General features: G+C 42.5%; 1 protein-coding gene across 2 annotated transcripts in view; it reads right to left on the bottom strand.

Annotated features, from left to right (window-relative positions):
• The window catches only part of nfat5b (nuclear factor of activated T cells 5b), a 131,371-nt gene that overhangs the window by 37,966 nt on the left and 77,768 nt on the right, over positions 1-15,637 (bottom strand). For both annotated transcript variants that reach the window (XM_078400795.1, XM_078400796.1), the window contains exons 5-7: positions 15,355-15,545; positions 10,944-11,116; positions 6,039-6,173 (exon numbers count right to left, since the gene is read on the bottom strand). In XM_078400795.1, coding sequence (XP_078256921.1) covers positions 6,039-6,173; positions 10,944-11,116; positions 15,355-15,545 — 499 coding nt within the window. The remainder of the gene's footprint in view (positions 1-6,038; positions 6,174-10,943; positions 11,117-15,354; positions 15,546-15,637) is intronic.

The following is a 15,637-nucleotide window of genomic DNA, read 5'->3' as shown; positions in this document are numbered from 1 at the left end:
AGAAAGGAGTGAGAGAGAAAACGGGTAATTATAGACCAGTTAGTCTGACATCAGTGGTGGGGAAGATGCTGGAGTCAATTATAAAAGAAGAAATTGCTGAGCATTTGGATAGCAGTAACAGGATCATTCCGAGTCAGCATGGATTTACGAAGGGGAAATCATGCTTGACAAATCTACTGGAATTTTTTGAGGATGTAACTAGGAAAATTGACAGGGGAGAGTCAGTGGATGTGGTGTACCTCAACTTTCAGAAAGCCTTCGACAAGGTCCCACATAGGAGATTAGTGGGCAAAATTAGGGCACATGGTATTGGGGGTAGGGTACTGACATGGATAGAAAATTGGTTGACAGACAGAAAGCAAAGAGTGGGGATAAATGGGTCCCTTTCGGAATGGGAGGCAGTGACCAGTGGGGTACCGCAAGGTTCGGTGCTGGGACCCCAGCTATTTACGATATACATTAATGACTTAGACGAAGGGATTAAAAGTACCATTAGCAAATTTGCAGATGATACTAAGCTGGGGGGTAGTGTGAATTGTGAGGAAGATGCAATAAGGCTGCAGGGTGACTTGGACAGGTTGTGTGAGTGGGCGGATACATGGCAGATGCAGTTTAATGTAGATAAGTGTGAGGTTATTCACTTTGGAAGTAAGAATAGAAAGGCAGATTATTATCTGAATGGTGTCAAGTTAGGAGGAGGGGGAGTTCAACGAGATCTGGGTGTCCTAGTGCATCAGTCACTGAAAGGAAGCATGCAGGTACAGCAGGCAGTGAAGAAAGCCAATGGAATGTTGGCCTTCATAACAAGAGGAGTTGAGTATAGGAGCAAAGAGGTCCTTCTACAGTTGTACCGGGCCCTGGTGAGACCGCACCTGGAGTACAGTGTGCAGTTTTGGTCTCCAAATTTGAGGAAGGATATTCTTGCTATGGAGGGCGTGCAGCGTAGGTTCACTAGGTTAATTCCCGGAATGGCGGGACTGTCGTATGTTGAAAGGCTGGAGCGATTGGGCTTGTATACACTGGAATTTAGAAGGATGAGGGGGGATCTTATTGAAACATATAAGATAATTAGGGGTATAAGAAAATAACTGCAGATGCTGGTACAAATCGATTTATTCACAAAATGCTGGAGTAACTCAGCAGGTCAGGCAGCATCTTGGGAGAGAAGGAATGGGTGACGTTTCGGGTCGAGACCCTTCTTCAGACTGATGTCGGGGGTGGGACAAAGGAAGGATATAGGTGGAGACAGGAAGATAGAGGGAGATCTGGGAAGGAGGAGGGGAAGGGAGGGACAGAGGAGCTATCTGAAGTTGGAGAAGTCGACGTTCATACCACCGGGCCGCAAACTGCCCAGGCGAAATATGAGGTGCTGCTCCTCCAATTTCCGGCGGGCCTCACTATGGCACTGGAGGAGGCCCATGACAGAGAGGTCAGACTGGGAATGGGAGGGGGAGTTGAAGTGCTGGGCCACCGGGAGATCAGTGGCGTTAATGCGGACCGAGCGCAGGTGTTCAGCGAAGCGATCGCCGAGCCTGCGCTTGGTTTCGCCGATATAGATGAGTTGACATCTAGAGCAGCGGATGCAATAGATGAGGTTGGAGGAGGTGCAGGTGAACCTCTGTCTCACCTGGAAAGAATGTTTGGGTCCTTTGATGGAGTTGAGGGGGGAGGTAAAGGGACAGGTGTTGCATCTCGTGCGGTTGCAAGGGAAAGTGCCCGGGGTTAGGGTGGTTTGGGTAGGAAGGGACGAGTGGACCAGGGAGTTGCGGAGGGAACGGTCTCTGCGGAATGCAGAGAGGGGAGGGGATGGGAAGATATGGCCAGTGGTGGGGTCCTGTTGTAGGTGACGGAAATGTTGGTGGATGATATGTTGGATCCGCTGGCTGGTGGGGTGGAAGGTGAGAACGAGGGGGATCCTGTCCTTGTTGCGAGTGGGGGGATGGGGAGCAAGAGCGGAGCTGCGGGATGTAGAAGAGACCCTAGTGAGAGCCTCATCTATAATGGAGGAGGGGAAGCCCCGTTTTCTGAAAAACGAGGACATCTCGGAAGCCCTAGTCTGAAACACCTCATCCCGGGCACAGATGCGGCGTAGACGGAGGAATTGGGAGTAGGGGATAGACTTTTTGCAGGGGACCGGGTGGGAAGAAGTGTAGTCCAGATAGCTGTGCGAGTCGGTGGGCTTGTAATAAATGTCCGTCACTAATTTTTCTCCTGTGATGGAGATGGTGAGGTCCAGAAACGGGAGGGAGATGTCAGAGATAGTCCAGGTATATTTAAGGGCAGGATGGAAATTGGAGGTGAAGTGTATAAAGTCAGTGAGTTCTGCATGGGTGCAAGAGGTAGCACCAATGCAGTCGTCGATGTAGCGGAGGTAGAGTTCGGGGATGGGGCCAATGTACGTCTGGAACAGGGATTGTTCGACGTACCCGACAAAGAGGCAGGCGTAGCTAGGGCCCATGCGAGTGCCCATAGCTACGCCTCTGGTTTGGAGGAAGTGGGAGGAGTCAAAGGAGAAGTTGTTGAGGGTAAGAACCAGCTCTGCTAGGCGGAGGAGAGTGTTGGTCGATGGGGATTGGCTGGTTCTACGGTCGAGGAAGAAACGGAGGGCTTCGAGACCATCCTTGTGGGGGATGGAAGTGTAGAGTGACTGGACATCCATGGTGAAAATGAGGGAGTGGGGGCCTGGGAACCGGAAGTTATCCAGGAGATGGAGAGCGTGTGAGGTGTCTTGGACGTAGGTGGGGAGGGATTTGACCAGGGGGGATAGGATGGAGTCGAGGTCGGTAGAGATAAGTTCGGTGGGGCATGAGCAGGCAGAGACAATGGGTCTGCCGGGACAATTGTGTTTGTGGATTTTGGGTAGGAGGTAGAATCGGGCCGTGCGGGGCTGGGGAACTATGAGATTGGAGGCACTGAGGGGTAGTTCGCCGGAGTTGGTGAGGTCGGTGATGGTGCTGCTGATGAAGGTCTGGTGTTCATCGGTGGGGTCATGGTCCAGGGATAGGTAGGAAGAGGTGTCTGATAGTTGTCGTCTGGCCTCGGTGCGGTAGAGGTCAGCACGCCAGACTACCACAGCCCCTCCCTTGTCAGCGGGTTTAATTATTAAGTCCGGGTTGTTGCGGAGTGAGTTGAGGGCTGCACGTTCAGGAGGGGAGAGGTTAGAGTTAGTCAGGGGGGTGGAAAATTTGAGGCGGCCGATGTCACGCCGGCAGTTTGAAATAAAAAGTTCTAGTGGGGGTAGTAGGCCATACTGGGGGGTAAAAGTGGAGGGGGTCCGTTGGAGACGGGAGAAGGGGTCATCAGTGCGGGGTCGGGACTCCTTACCATGGTAAAAGGCTCGGAGGCGAAGGCGGCGGAAGAAGAGCTCCACGTCATGGCGGACGCGGAACTCGTTGATGTGGGGGCGGAGGGGAACAAAGATAAGGCCTCTGCTGAGGACAGACCGTTCGGTGTCTGAAAGGGGGAGGTCAGGGGGGATGGTGAACACCCGGCAATGGTGGGGGTTGGGGTCGGATGGAGGCAGGGGGGCAGGTGGAGGGGATGTATGGTGGGGGGGTGGTGGGTTAGCTGGGCAGAGGGGGGCATGAGGACCGATGTGGGGAGTACTGGGGGTTGTCTGGCTGGAGGGGGAAGGGGGAGACCCAGTGGAACCCCTGCTGCAGTTACCTGTAGTAGGGGGTGGGCAGTAGGACCCAGCAGTGCTGAAGGGCTCTGCCTGGTGGGGGCTGTGGGCCCAGCGCGGTGTGTGTGGGCCAGGTGGAGCTGCAGCCTGTTGTTGGTCCCGGGGGCCGGGTACAGCGACGGCTGTGACCTGCTGCTGGGCGGTGGAGCGGCGCGGGTCAGCACGGTCGCTGGGGGAGGCCCGCGGGGACCCCCGGACATAACGCAGATCAGAGAGAAAACTCAATACATATCTTTTAAACAAAGAGATCCCGAGATCTGGCGGGAGATAGGACGGGCCAGATAATTAGGGGATTGGACACATTAGAGGCAGGAAACATGTTCCCAATGTTGGGGGATTCCAGAACTAGGGGCCACAGTTTAAGAATAAGGGGTAGGCCATTTAGAACGGAGATGAGGAAGAACTTTTTCAGTCAGAGAGTGGTGAAGGTGTGGAATTCTCTGCCTCAGAAGGCAGTGGAGGCCAGTTCGTTGGATGCTTTCAAGAGAGAGTTGGATAGAGCTCTTAAGGATAGCGGAGTGAGGGGGTATGGGGAGAAGGCAGGAACGGGGTACTGATTGAGAGTGATCAGCTATGATCGCATTGAATGGCGGTGCTGGCTCGAAGGGCTGAATGGCCTACTCCTGCACCTATTGTCTATTGTCTATTGAAATACCAATTAACACCGTCTGGCCATCCCCGGTACCCCCGGACATAACGCAGATCAGAGAGAAAACTCAATACATATCTTTTAAACAAAGAGATCCCGAGATCTGGCGGGAGATAGGACGGGCCAGAATTAGTATAACTGGCCACGATTTTTGGGTTTTAAACTCATGCAAGAGAGAGGAACAGACACGCAACTCAAAGAAGAAATAATGCAAGAAAACCTGCAAGGAACGCAAGCCAGGAGGAAGACGAAAAGACAGGCAAGAAAGACACGCTCGCAGCAGGGACAGCAACGCTCGCAACGACTGGCCAGGAACACAAGAAACGGAAGGAAGAAACTCAGGGGACAAGCACGACCCTCACGGAAAGCAGCGGAGAAGCAGCATGAACAGCCAGTAACCCCAGTAATAGCCCCATGGTGAGCATGTACCCCGATCCTGCACATCCTGGACATAGTTTTAGTGTAGAGGGGAGGGTGGTTTGAATAAACGTGGGTGTGTAAATGAATATGTGTTGGTCAAGTTTGCGATGTGTCGTACGTTCCCAATCTCACAGTCAAGAATATGTCTAGTAGAACTGTGTCTAAGTATTCGTGTAGTGATGCATATGTCGTTTAGAACTGTGTCTAAGTATTCGTGTAATTATGCATATGTCTGATAGAAATGTGTATAAGTATTCATGGACAATAGTCCCAAGCGCTCAATAAAAGCCTTTTTCCATTTAAACCCTGGTCTTCAAATCTGGTCTGGTTGAGTTTTTTTCTGCACTATCAACGCTCCTGCATCTAAGTCCAGTGTCTAGAACCGTAGGGGGTGAGTGGGTCGAACCACTCACGGGGAACCAGTGTGCGCGGCCTGGTCAAGGGATCAGAGCAAGGCACGGGGACCTTAGGTCGGGCGAAAGCTCGGCGCAGAAACCCCTTACAGAGGTAATTTCTTGGAAATGTTAAACGTGCTCATATTCTACAAAAGTAGTTCTAGATTGGATTCATTAATGGCCAACTCCTATTAAAAATGACTTGATTTAAATCAACTAAATTGAATATAAATTTAAGTATTTGTACAGATTTACAAAGACAACTTGCAATTCAAGTTAAATCTTTATTAAAAAATGCTGTATGGCATTGTATGGTAGTTTATCATTTTAACTGCCATATGTAGTTTTAATAAATGTATACAACATTATTTGAGGGAAAAAATCTCCATAATGTGAATTTGAAGGGATTTGAAATTATTTATTCTTTGTATTGTAGACGTCATTTTAAACATGTAGTATAATAAAACTAGAAACTGCTAATTTCTGAGTAAAAAAGATTGCAGAGATTACACATCTGAATTCAAGTTTTACTACAAAATAAGGAAAGACATGATACTCACTATTCTGAAACCAAATACATAGGCTCAGTCAACCGGTGGCTTGTTTTCTGTGAAGTCCCATTATGCAACTTATATAATTAGTATTATGCTGTATTATTATGCGATTTTACGTTGTTGCACTGGACAGTTTGAAATCATATTTGTGTAACATACAATCTGCAGTTGCCGACACCTTTATAAAAAACCTAATATGCCTGGAGGTAGATGTTTGTTTGAAGAAATGGTTAAACCACTTAACATGAAATGGAGCTAAACACGAATCCCATTCACATTATGCATACACAGTTTTGATGGTTACTTGTAATGCCAGACTAATCAACTAATTAATTTACCTGAATTGTTTTCCTGAAAAATAACTTTTGTGCCTTTCAAAAAGTTTTTTCCAATCAGAAATAAATCTTCACCTCCTTTCACTGAGCAAGTATGTAGGCTTTTTTTCAATATCTCAGGTGCTCCCGCTGGTTGAGCTTTAATGAAAAAAGAAACACAAAATGTTTCTAATCTATGAAATGTGTACATGCATAACCACGAACTTTGAGAAATCTATTACAAAAGAAAACGCAAATTATTACATTTTAACTTTACATGTGCACCAAGTAGATCATAAAGGCACCTCACATATTGCTTCTTAGGATTTTCATGCTTAATTTCTTAGCACAATGCATCATCTTGAAAGTATGCACTGTGATTAAATTTAAAATGGCATATTTGTCATTTTTTCAGGCTAATTTCTGACTATAAAGGAATAAGATGAATACATTCAAATGGCTTCAATTTTAAATTATTAGTGTCTGTTTTATAAGGTGTGTAAATCAATGTAGGCAAACATTGTTCGACCCAAAACATCACCCATTCCTTCTCTCCTTTTCAGCCTATCCCGCTAAGTTACTCCGGCATTTTGTGTCTATCTTCAGGAAGCATTAAATGGCTTTAAGGATTTAAAATGATTTTACTCACCATGAACCAAGGGGAGAAATGAAACAAGTATAATAATGCAGACAAATTTAATTCCTCGTTCTACCAAATCCAAATCTAAATTCTAAAAGTCGTAGAAATAATATTTCCTCTCAGGAACAGTAGTTATGATTTTTTTTAAACATGCTCATGGTAGCTTAACAGTAATTCACATAAGGACATATTCACTCTATTTGAGAACTGTAACAGCACTTTTGCCTCTGAATAAAAGTATAATTTTAAGCCTCACTCCAAAACCATAGCCTAAATTTACATTTCAGTGCAGTATTGCGGGAGTGCTTAACATTGGAGCAAAGAAGTCCTTCTGCATTTGTATAAGGCCCTTGTATAGACATCTGGAGTATTGTGTGCAGTTTTGGTCTCCTAATTTGAGGAAGGACGTCCTTGCTATTGAGGCAATGCAGCATAGGCTCACGAGGTTAATCCCTGGGATGGAGGGACTGTCATATGAGGAAAAATTGGAAACACTAAGCTTGTATTCACTGGAGTTTAGAAGGATGAGAGGGGATCTTAGAGAGACGCATAAAATTATAAAAGGACTAGACAAGCTAGATGCAGGAAAAATGTTCCCAATGTTGGGGGGAGTTCAGAACCAGGGGACACAGTCTAAGAATAAAGGGGAGGCCATTTAAAACTGAGGTGAGAATAAACTTTTTCACCCAGAGTTGTGAATTTGTGGAATTCTCTGCCACAGAAGGTAGTGGAGGCCAATTCACTGGATGAATTTAAAAGAGAGTTAGATAGAGCTCTCGGGGTTAATGGAATCAAGGATATGGGGAGAAGGCAGGCACAGGTTACTGATTGTAGATGATCAGCCATGATCACAATGAATGGCGGTGCTGGCTCGTAGGGCCAAATGGCCTCCCCTACACCTATTTTCTATGTTTCTACGTACGAGTCAATTTTCAAATCTGAGATTCAACCGAGAAAATTCTACTCTATCAAATGGTTTTTAAATAACGTTACATCAAACAAATAAAGGAAGGAAATTCTTCTCAGACATTGGTCAAATGTATCCTTTAAATAACAATGCAAAGGGAGATTATTTAGTCACTTACTTCAAACCAGCAGAAGATCCTGCTAAAAATGTTCTGCCTATTTTCTGACATGTTTGGAATTGAATTCCTATGATAGCATTTTTCTAAAAACCTCTGTTTGCAAATCTAGAGTGCATCAGTAGAACTCAAAATTGAATAGCAGCAGAATTAGGAGCTTGAGAACAATGAGACAAACAAACTGTGGCTCAAGGTCATGCACTGCAACCAACTAAATCAATAGAATGGCCAATGATAACAAAAGCACCCAGATTCATCAATTTACTGAGCAGAGGGCCACACAAAAAAGCATACTAAATTAAAAATAGACCAAATTTATATAATTGTAGGGAAGTTTTATGCTGTGTCAAAATCTTTTGAAAGAAAAGAGAAAAAAGTATGTTGCATGGAATATTTTGAGCATGGGGGAAAAAACTGACCAACAATATTTTCTTGACAGTTAAATGGTACAGATCTGTGTAAGTATGTGTAAATAATGAGTTGAGTCAATATTAACTAGCAGTTGTGAGCAAGGCTGTGCACATAAGAGTGTAACTAAGTCAATAATGTAAATGAAGCACCCACATCATGCGAGAGCTCCGATAACTGTAAATTGTTCGAATATTTGCAAAGTCAAATAAATATACAATATATTAAGCTACTTTTCTCATATTACAATTCAAGAATATATCACATGCATCTTAAAAGTACTAATGAAACTAAGGAAGGCAAGTCCTTGTTTCACAGTAACACCATAGTAAAAAACAGAACAAACTAGATGGCTGTTCATTGCAAGTCAGTTCTTAAAACTGTAAAATAGCCATGATGGCTCATTGCCCAGCAGAAACAACACTATCTTATTCTGTATCTTGGTTATTGGGAGAATTAAACTGGTCATGGGGATGGATGATTAAACTTCAATACTATTCTTGAGCTTTGAGCAGCAAATACTAAATGCAAATAGCCGGCGTGAAACTATATTTCTTTCCGCTATAAATAAATGGTAATACCTACAGGCATTAATTAAACTATTTAAACTCCAAAGGCATGCACCATGTGTTTTATTCCAGGTATAATGCCCAGGAAATATTATTACTTAGTTAACATTTAACAGACACTAAATACTACAGATTTCACTTCAAATGTTAAATCCAGGTCCATGTTTTGTGTCATTATATGAAACGCAACATCTTTAAAGAAAAAGTTAAAGTAAGTTAACAATGAATAATTAAACAATTTCCTTTTCATTAGTTTCAATCCGTTTAATTATAATAATGTTTGACCTTCCAAGGAATTTAATATTACTATTGTCTATTTTCACTGTGCATCAGTGCTTTGAACTTGAAAATGCTGCTGAATTTGTTGATTATTTAGATAATTGGTCAGCAACTAATTCAAAAACAAGAATGGCTCCATTCATCCTGCCAAGGTAATTCCAGTGCCTGATGCTTTCATTTTCCTCCCTAATTCCGCTCTAACCTGTCTTCAGCCCTCTACACTGTTTCAATGACACTCAGTGTAGGATTGAGGAACAGAACATTATCGTTTATCGTGACACATTACAGCCTCAAAATGACTTCAATAATTTCAGATAGCCTTTTGCATCTCATAATTCCTGCATTGAAAGTTTTTGTTTTTCTGTTCCATTAATTTCACATTTCTTTCAACTCTTCTTATTTACACTCAACTCAGGTACCTTTATTATTCACCTACCTCCAGCACTTTTTTGCAGCTGCTCGAGCAGAACTTTAATCACTCACTTTTTTCCTGCACAAAGCCCAGAATAAGCCTGTACTCAATAACATAATCCAGATTTGTTGTTTGTATCCAATTATCCACTGCCATCACATGCATTCGCCTCTCTCACATGTTAGGTATATCTTCCATTAAGTATGCCATTCAGTAACATACAACACATGGCGCAGCTGGTAGAGCTGCTTCCTCACACTGTCAGATCCCGATGTTGGATGCTATCTATGTGTGACCACATGGGTTTCCTCTGGGTTCTGTGGTTTCCTCCCACATCCCAAAGATATTGAGGTCTGTAGGTTAATTGGCTTTTGTAAATTGCCCCTAGTGTGCATGGAGTGGATGAGAAAGTGGGATAACATAGAACTGGTAAGAACATATCATTGATAGACATGAACGCTGTGGGCTGAAGGGCCTATTTCCATGCTGTTTCTCTTAACAAAACAAAATATGTCTTCCATTTAGTCTTCAGTACATAACAGTCATTTAAAATGCAAAAGAGCAAGCAGTACTGGGAAGGAGACACAGGAAGGGGGTCATATATTGCATAATAGAGATCATGTTGGAAAGCAGCCTTAGGAAATACACAACGTAAGACTGGTATCAATTTCCTTTATACATGAGTTCTGAAATTTATCTTCCCACTCTTCAGTCACAATCTAATAAGCTACTTAACAAATGATTCCAACTTAACCATCATTATTTTTATTACCATCATTATTTTCTCCAACTATGCAGTGTCACCACCATTCTAAAATTATATTTTGGCTTCATACTTTTAATTAATTTTAAATAGTAGTCTATTAGTAAGCAGTCTAATTGTAATTGTAATTGATTAAACACAGTGCCGTTATTCTATAGATAGAAGATTGGCACATTCTTCAGAGTTAATGAACAATACCAAGTTCTCTCAATCCAGGATAATATGTGCCCAGAAATTATATTGGACCCATTTAGGTGCATCAAAATAATGTTGCATGCAACAATGGAGCCAAATCAGGCCTCCACAAATAAACGTTTAAGTGAATATGTTCTTTGAGGTACAATGTTTTATTTGTTGCTATGAATGGTGTGGCGAGTCTACAATGACATGTTCCCCTGGGAAATGTATGAAAAGCTTAGTTATTACATCGCTGATCACAGGTCAGACGGTTAGACCTCTCAGGATCTCTCTATATGACAGCCACAGGCCAACTCCAAGGACGTTTCAGTGGAAGGGCATTATGGCCATCATTTGTGTGTACATCGATCTCCAAAAGCCTTGAGGTATATGATGACCAGTGAGACAGCAATTGCGGCATCTTGCAATAAGGTGCATATAATAAAAGGTGCCAAATATTGGATGATTCTGAATCATTGTTTTCAGAATAAGGATCTGAAAAATATTTTGGGCAATCAAAGATGTTAGCATCCATTTTGTGGCAGGCAATTAGATGTCCAAAAAAGAACAAAGCAGTTAAAAGGAAAAAAATCACTCACTGCAGAGGATGGATGATGAAGACGTCTGCATAGTTAAAGTAGACCCATCAGCACGAACAATATTTACTCGGAAAACCAATCGTGCACGAGTGCTTTTCTTTTTGGATCCTGCAATGCCAATGCGTGTTTCAACATCAGCATTCCTGAGCTTTAATATACCCACACAGTCAACTCTGCAAGCAAAAAACAGTTACATCATTTATAGCAATTATGCTCAAACTCATAATAATTTACATAAGTCTTCCCATTCAAAGCCATTCATTTTGTCTTTAATCAACAGCCATTTTTTGTATGTATGCAAATCCCTTACATCATGTTCTAAATCATTTAATAAATGGATATTGGAAAAACAAATTAAAACAGGAAATTACAAAAACATTCAGGAGGTCCAACTGCATCTGTGGAATGAGAAATAGTTAACTTTCCCTGGGAAACAGAGCAGTTTTAAGTTGCTGAAAGAGTTGGGGAAGTAAGGATAGATCAAAGGAAATAGCAGGTTTGCCAAAGTGATTCCACAGTTTAAGAAGCAGCTTGGTTCATAGATTAATAAGGCCAGCTGGAAAGAACACAAATAGAGGGACACGTAAAAGCTGTTGAAACTAGGATAGAATTATTGCTGAGATCTGAAGCCTCTTCTCACTTCTCAAAACGCTCTGAAGATTAGGTAGTATCCACGCAGAGAGAAAAATAAAGTTAATATTACAGATGAACAGCAGAAATAGCTGAAGGTATCACAAAATGCTGGAGTAACTCAGCGGGTCAGTCAGCATCTCAGGAGAGAAGGAATGGGTGACGTTTCGGGTCGAGACTCTCTACAGAAATAGCTGGTTCCTACACAAACAGAAAACGTAAATGACCTAATATTGTAGCAAAGTACGTCCATGCAGTCTGCAGTGACCATCTTAATCTTCCAGTTACTTGTTACTTCAATTCTCCTCTCAGTCCCACTTTGACCTAAGGTAGGCACAAAATGCTGGAGCAACTCTGACCCACTGAGTTACTCCAGCATTTTGTGTCTACGTTCGATTTAAACCAGCATCTGCAATTTTAGTTCCCACTTTGACCTATCTGTATGCAATTCCGGCATTCTTCATTTTGTTCTCTGATCAGGTGATCTGTGCATTTCACAGTTTTAACATCTTCCTTTGTTGGTTTTCCCTCTTTCTAACTATTCTCATTAATCTGTCAACTAAAAGTCTTAATAAATAATGTTTCAATGTGGCAAGCATGACTTTCCCCTGTCAAATATACTCCCTTTGTCCTATTCATTGCTGCTATTTTTCCTATTCATTGCTTGTCCTATTCACTCTCTTTGCCACTTAAAACTGTCTTGTTTTCTCACTTTTCTTGTGAAGATTCTTCACGTTCAGAACGTAATCTTGTTTCTCTTTCCATTGAAGTTGCCTGATCTACCAAGTGTTTCAAGTATTTTCAGTTTTATTGCAGATATCCGTGTTTCTAATATTTTCAGATTTATTTTTAATTACAGTAAACCCTCATTTTAACGGACCCGTTTTTAACGGATTTTGGTTATTGCGGACGGGCCTGCCGGCGCCATCCCAACTCGCATGGCCTCCCTAGCCCTGACTTCCGACGTTATCCCAGGTTCGCAAGGTGCCACAGTGAGCCCTTCTTCGCCCATTGCGTGGTTTGGTTAGCGCAGCTGCTGTTGCGGCTTGCGTTGTAGCCTGTGTGGGGACAGTGCTTTCTTTAGACCTCAGCTGCCGGCGGGACGCACTTGGTCATGGTGGGGCTCCCTCCCCTCTCCACAGCTGCTGCTTCTTCTTCCTTCACTTTGTCCGTTCCACCGCTCTCCCACCGCCTTCTCCCCCTTTCATTGTTCCAAAAGGAGGAATCCCCCCACAACTCCCTTCGCTCTTCCCTCTCCACCAACATGCTTCCCATGGCATTTTCTCACATGACCACAGGAAATGTCAAACCTTTTTCCTTCCCTTCTCATGAACAAATTAGCGAACTACTCACAGGAATACAAGAAAATAGGGACAGGAGTAGGCCACCGACCCCCAAACCTCAATATGATCACGGCTGATTACACTGGCCTCAACTCCTCTTCTGTGTCAGGTCCTATTGAGCTCAATTCCTCAATCTTTCAAATAGCTATCTGCATTCACCTTTGACATATCTAATGATCTGGCCTTCGCCATCCTTAGGAACAGAGAACTCCACAGATTCACTATCTTCTGAAAAAAAACATTTCTATGCAGATCCGTTTTAATGACCAGCTCCTTATTCGCGACTCTCCGAGTTGTGAAGCCACCTTAACATCTACCCTATCAAATCATCTTAGGATCCTCCTATACTTTAACTTCCTCCAATACCTTGGGCCCTTAATTTATGCAACAGCCTCTTGCATGCCATTTTGTTAAAACCCTTTCAGAATTCTAAATACACATCAACCATCTCTATCAACCATCTCTGTCACATCCTCAAAGAGCAAATTTGTCAAACATGATCTATCTGAAAACGATTTGTCTGAAGAAAGGTCTCGACCCAAAACGTCACCTATTCCTTTTCTCCAGAGATGCTGCCTGACCCGCTGAGTTACTCCAGCATTTTGTGTCTATCTTCGGTGTAAACCAACATCTGCAGTTCCTTCCTACATATGATTATCTTTTGTTAAGATTAGATTTGATTATACTCAGCTTTCCGAAATGATTAGTGTTTTCTTCTTTAATTATTGATTCTAGCCCCTGCCAACAATTGATGTTTAACTTAACTGGCCAAAAACTCCCCACCTTCTGTCTTCCTTCTTTTTGAACAAGGAAGTTATGTTGGCTGTTTTACAATCTTCTGATATCCTTACAGAACTCAGTGAGTTCTGAACATGTCAAATAATCTCTGTAGCCACTTGCTTTAAAACCCTCGGCTGCATCAGGACTCGACTACATGTCCACCATTGGCTCTGTCCGTTTTTCTGATGTTTTATTCCCTGTGACTGGGATTTTTACAGTTGATTCATCTGGATATGCAAACAGCAGTTGACCAGTAAGTTAATTGGCAACTGTAAACTGCAGATTGATGAGCAGTAGAATCTGGGACAGTTGATGGGAATGTTGGGTCACTGGGAAAATTAGTTGGTGAATGGGATCACTATTCTACCTGTTTCCACCACCTGGCAACTTGTTGCACTTACCTTGTACATCTCCTTTAAAAGTTCTCCCTCTCACCTCAAAGCCATGTTCTCTAGCATTTGTCATTTCTACACAGGAAAAAGAGTCTGACTATTTACCCTATCTATGCCTCTCATAATTGTATAAACCTCTATCAGGTCTCCCTTCAACATCTGCCTCTCCAGAGTAAACATTCCAAGTTTGTCCAACTTCTCCTTATAACTAATACTCTCCAATCGGGAAACCTCTGGGTGACCTTCTTCAAAGTCTCTACCTCCTTCTTGTAATGCGGTGACCAGAAGAGCACTTAAATGACCAGATTTCTGAACACCACAGTTTTACACAGCTGCAACGTGACTTCTTGACTTTTATAGTCAATGCCCCAGCTGATAAATGCAAGCCTGCGTACCCTTTTTTTTACCATCCTATCTACTTGTGTTGCCACTTTCAGGGAGATATGGATTTTCATCCTGTGATCGATCTGTACATAAATCTTCCAAAGGTTCCTGTCATTTACTGCACACTGTTCTTATGTTTGATATCCCAAAGTGCAACACCTCACACTTGTCTGGATTAAACTCCATCTGCTAGCTTTAAAACTAATCTATATCCTGCTGTATTATTTGACATTTTCTTGCAAATTTACAAATAAGTGTCTCCACATGTTTGTCTAAGTCATTTATATATAGCACAATAATAGAAGTTCCAGCACTGTTCCCTGTAGAACACCATTGATCGCAGACCACCAGTCACAGAAACACCAAAATCCCAGTATCTGTTTTGAATTCTAATTTCAAGATCTATGGCCAAGCCAGTTTTGAATCTAATCTACCAAGTCAACAATGTATCAGGTTCCAACTAGCCTAGATTTTCTAGCTAGTTTGCTTTAAAGTCAGTTATAAGTAAATCTATTTCATGAACAAATTTACAAGTTATCATTCGTTGTAAAATAACTTAGACGGTGAAAATCAGACCCCACCCAATAGTAGAGTGTCATAACCAATTTCTCCTCCAACATTATTACCAACTGCAATTCTGCCTCACAAATCCTTTTCCTACTTGATGCATGAGGAAAACTCAATCAGCACAATGTAGAGATCGAATCTCCTCTGATTCTATTGCTCGATACCTTTATTTTTGCCACCTGAGATAATAAGTAACGCAATATATAGATTCAATATTCAGACAGTCTTATGTTTAATATGATGAGTTTCCGTATGTTCCATTCATTTTGCAGAAAAGAGATTTAGTCACTTCAGCAGGTTTTAATAAATACTCACGCTAATGTCATGTTACTTTCAGGATCCAAGTTGACCTCAATCACAGTTGTTCCTTCAATATCCACCTCCTTGCACGGAGTAGTATTTCGCCCAGTGACTCTGCATGCTTGGTAAAAACCATGAGGTTTGACTCGGCCAGAATCATTACCAACAAAAATCTGTAGGACTGCCGGTTCATTGTAGCCTTCCAACTAAAACAAGATAAGAGCTTAGAATATGTAATTTTCTCTATTATACGTGGAAGTTCTAACTTATACAAGTAGAATTTTAAGCATTAATAAAC

The sequence above is a fragment of the Rhinoraja longicauda genome, chromosome 6, assembly GCF_053455715.1.
Source record: "Rhinoraja longicauda isolate Sanriku21f chromosome 6, sRhiLon1.1, whole genome shotgun sequence".
NCBI classification, from domain to species: Eukaryota; Metazoa; Chordata; class Chondrichthyes; order Rajiformes; family Arhynchobatidae; genus Rhinoraja; species Rhinoraja longicauda.
This window is presented reverse-complemented; position numbering and strand designations above follow the sequence as displayed.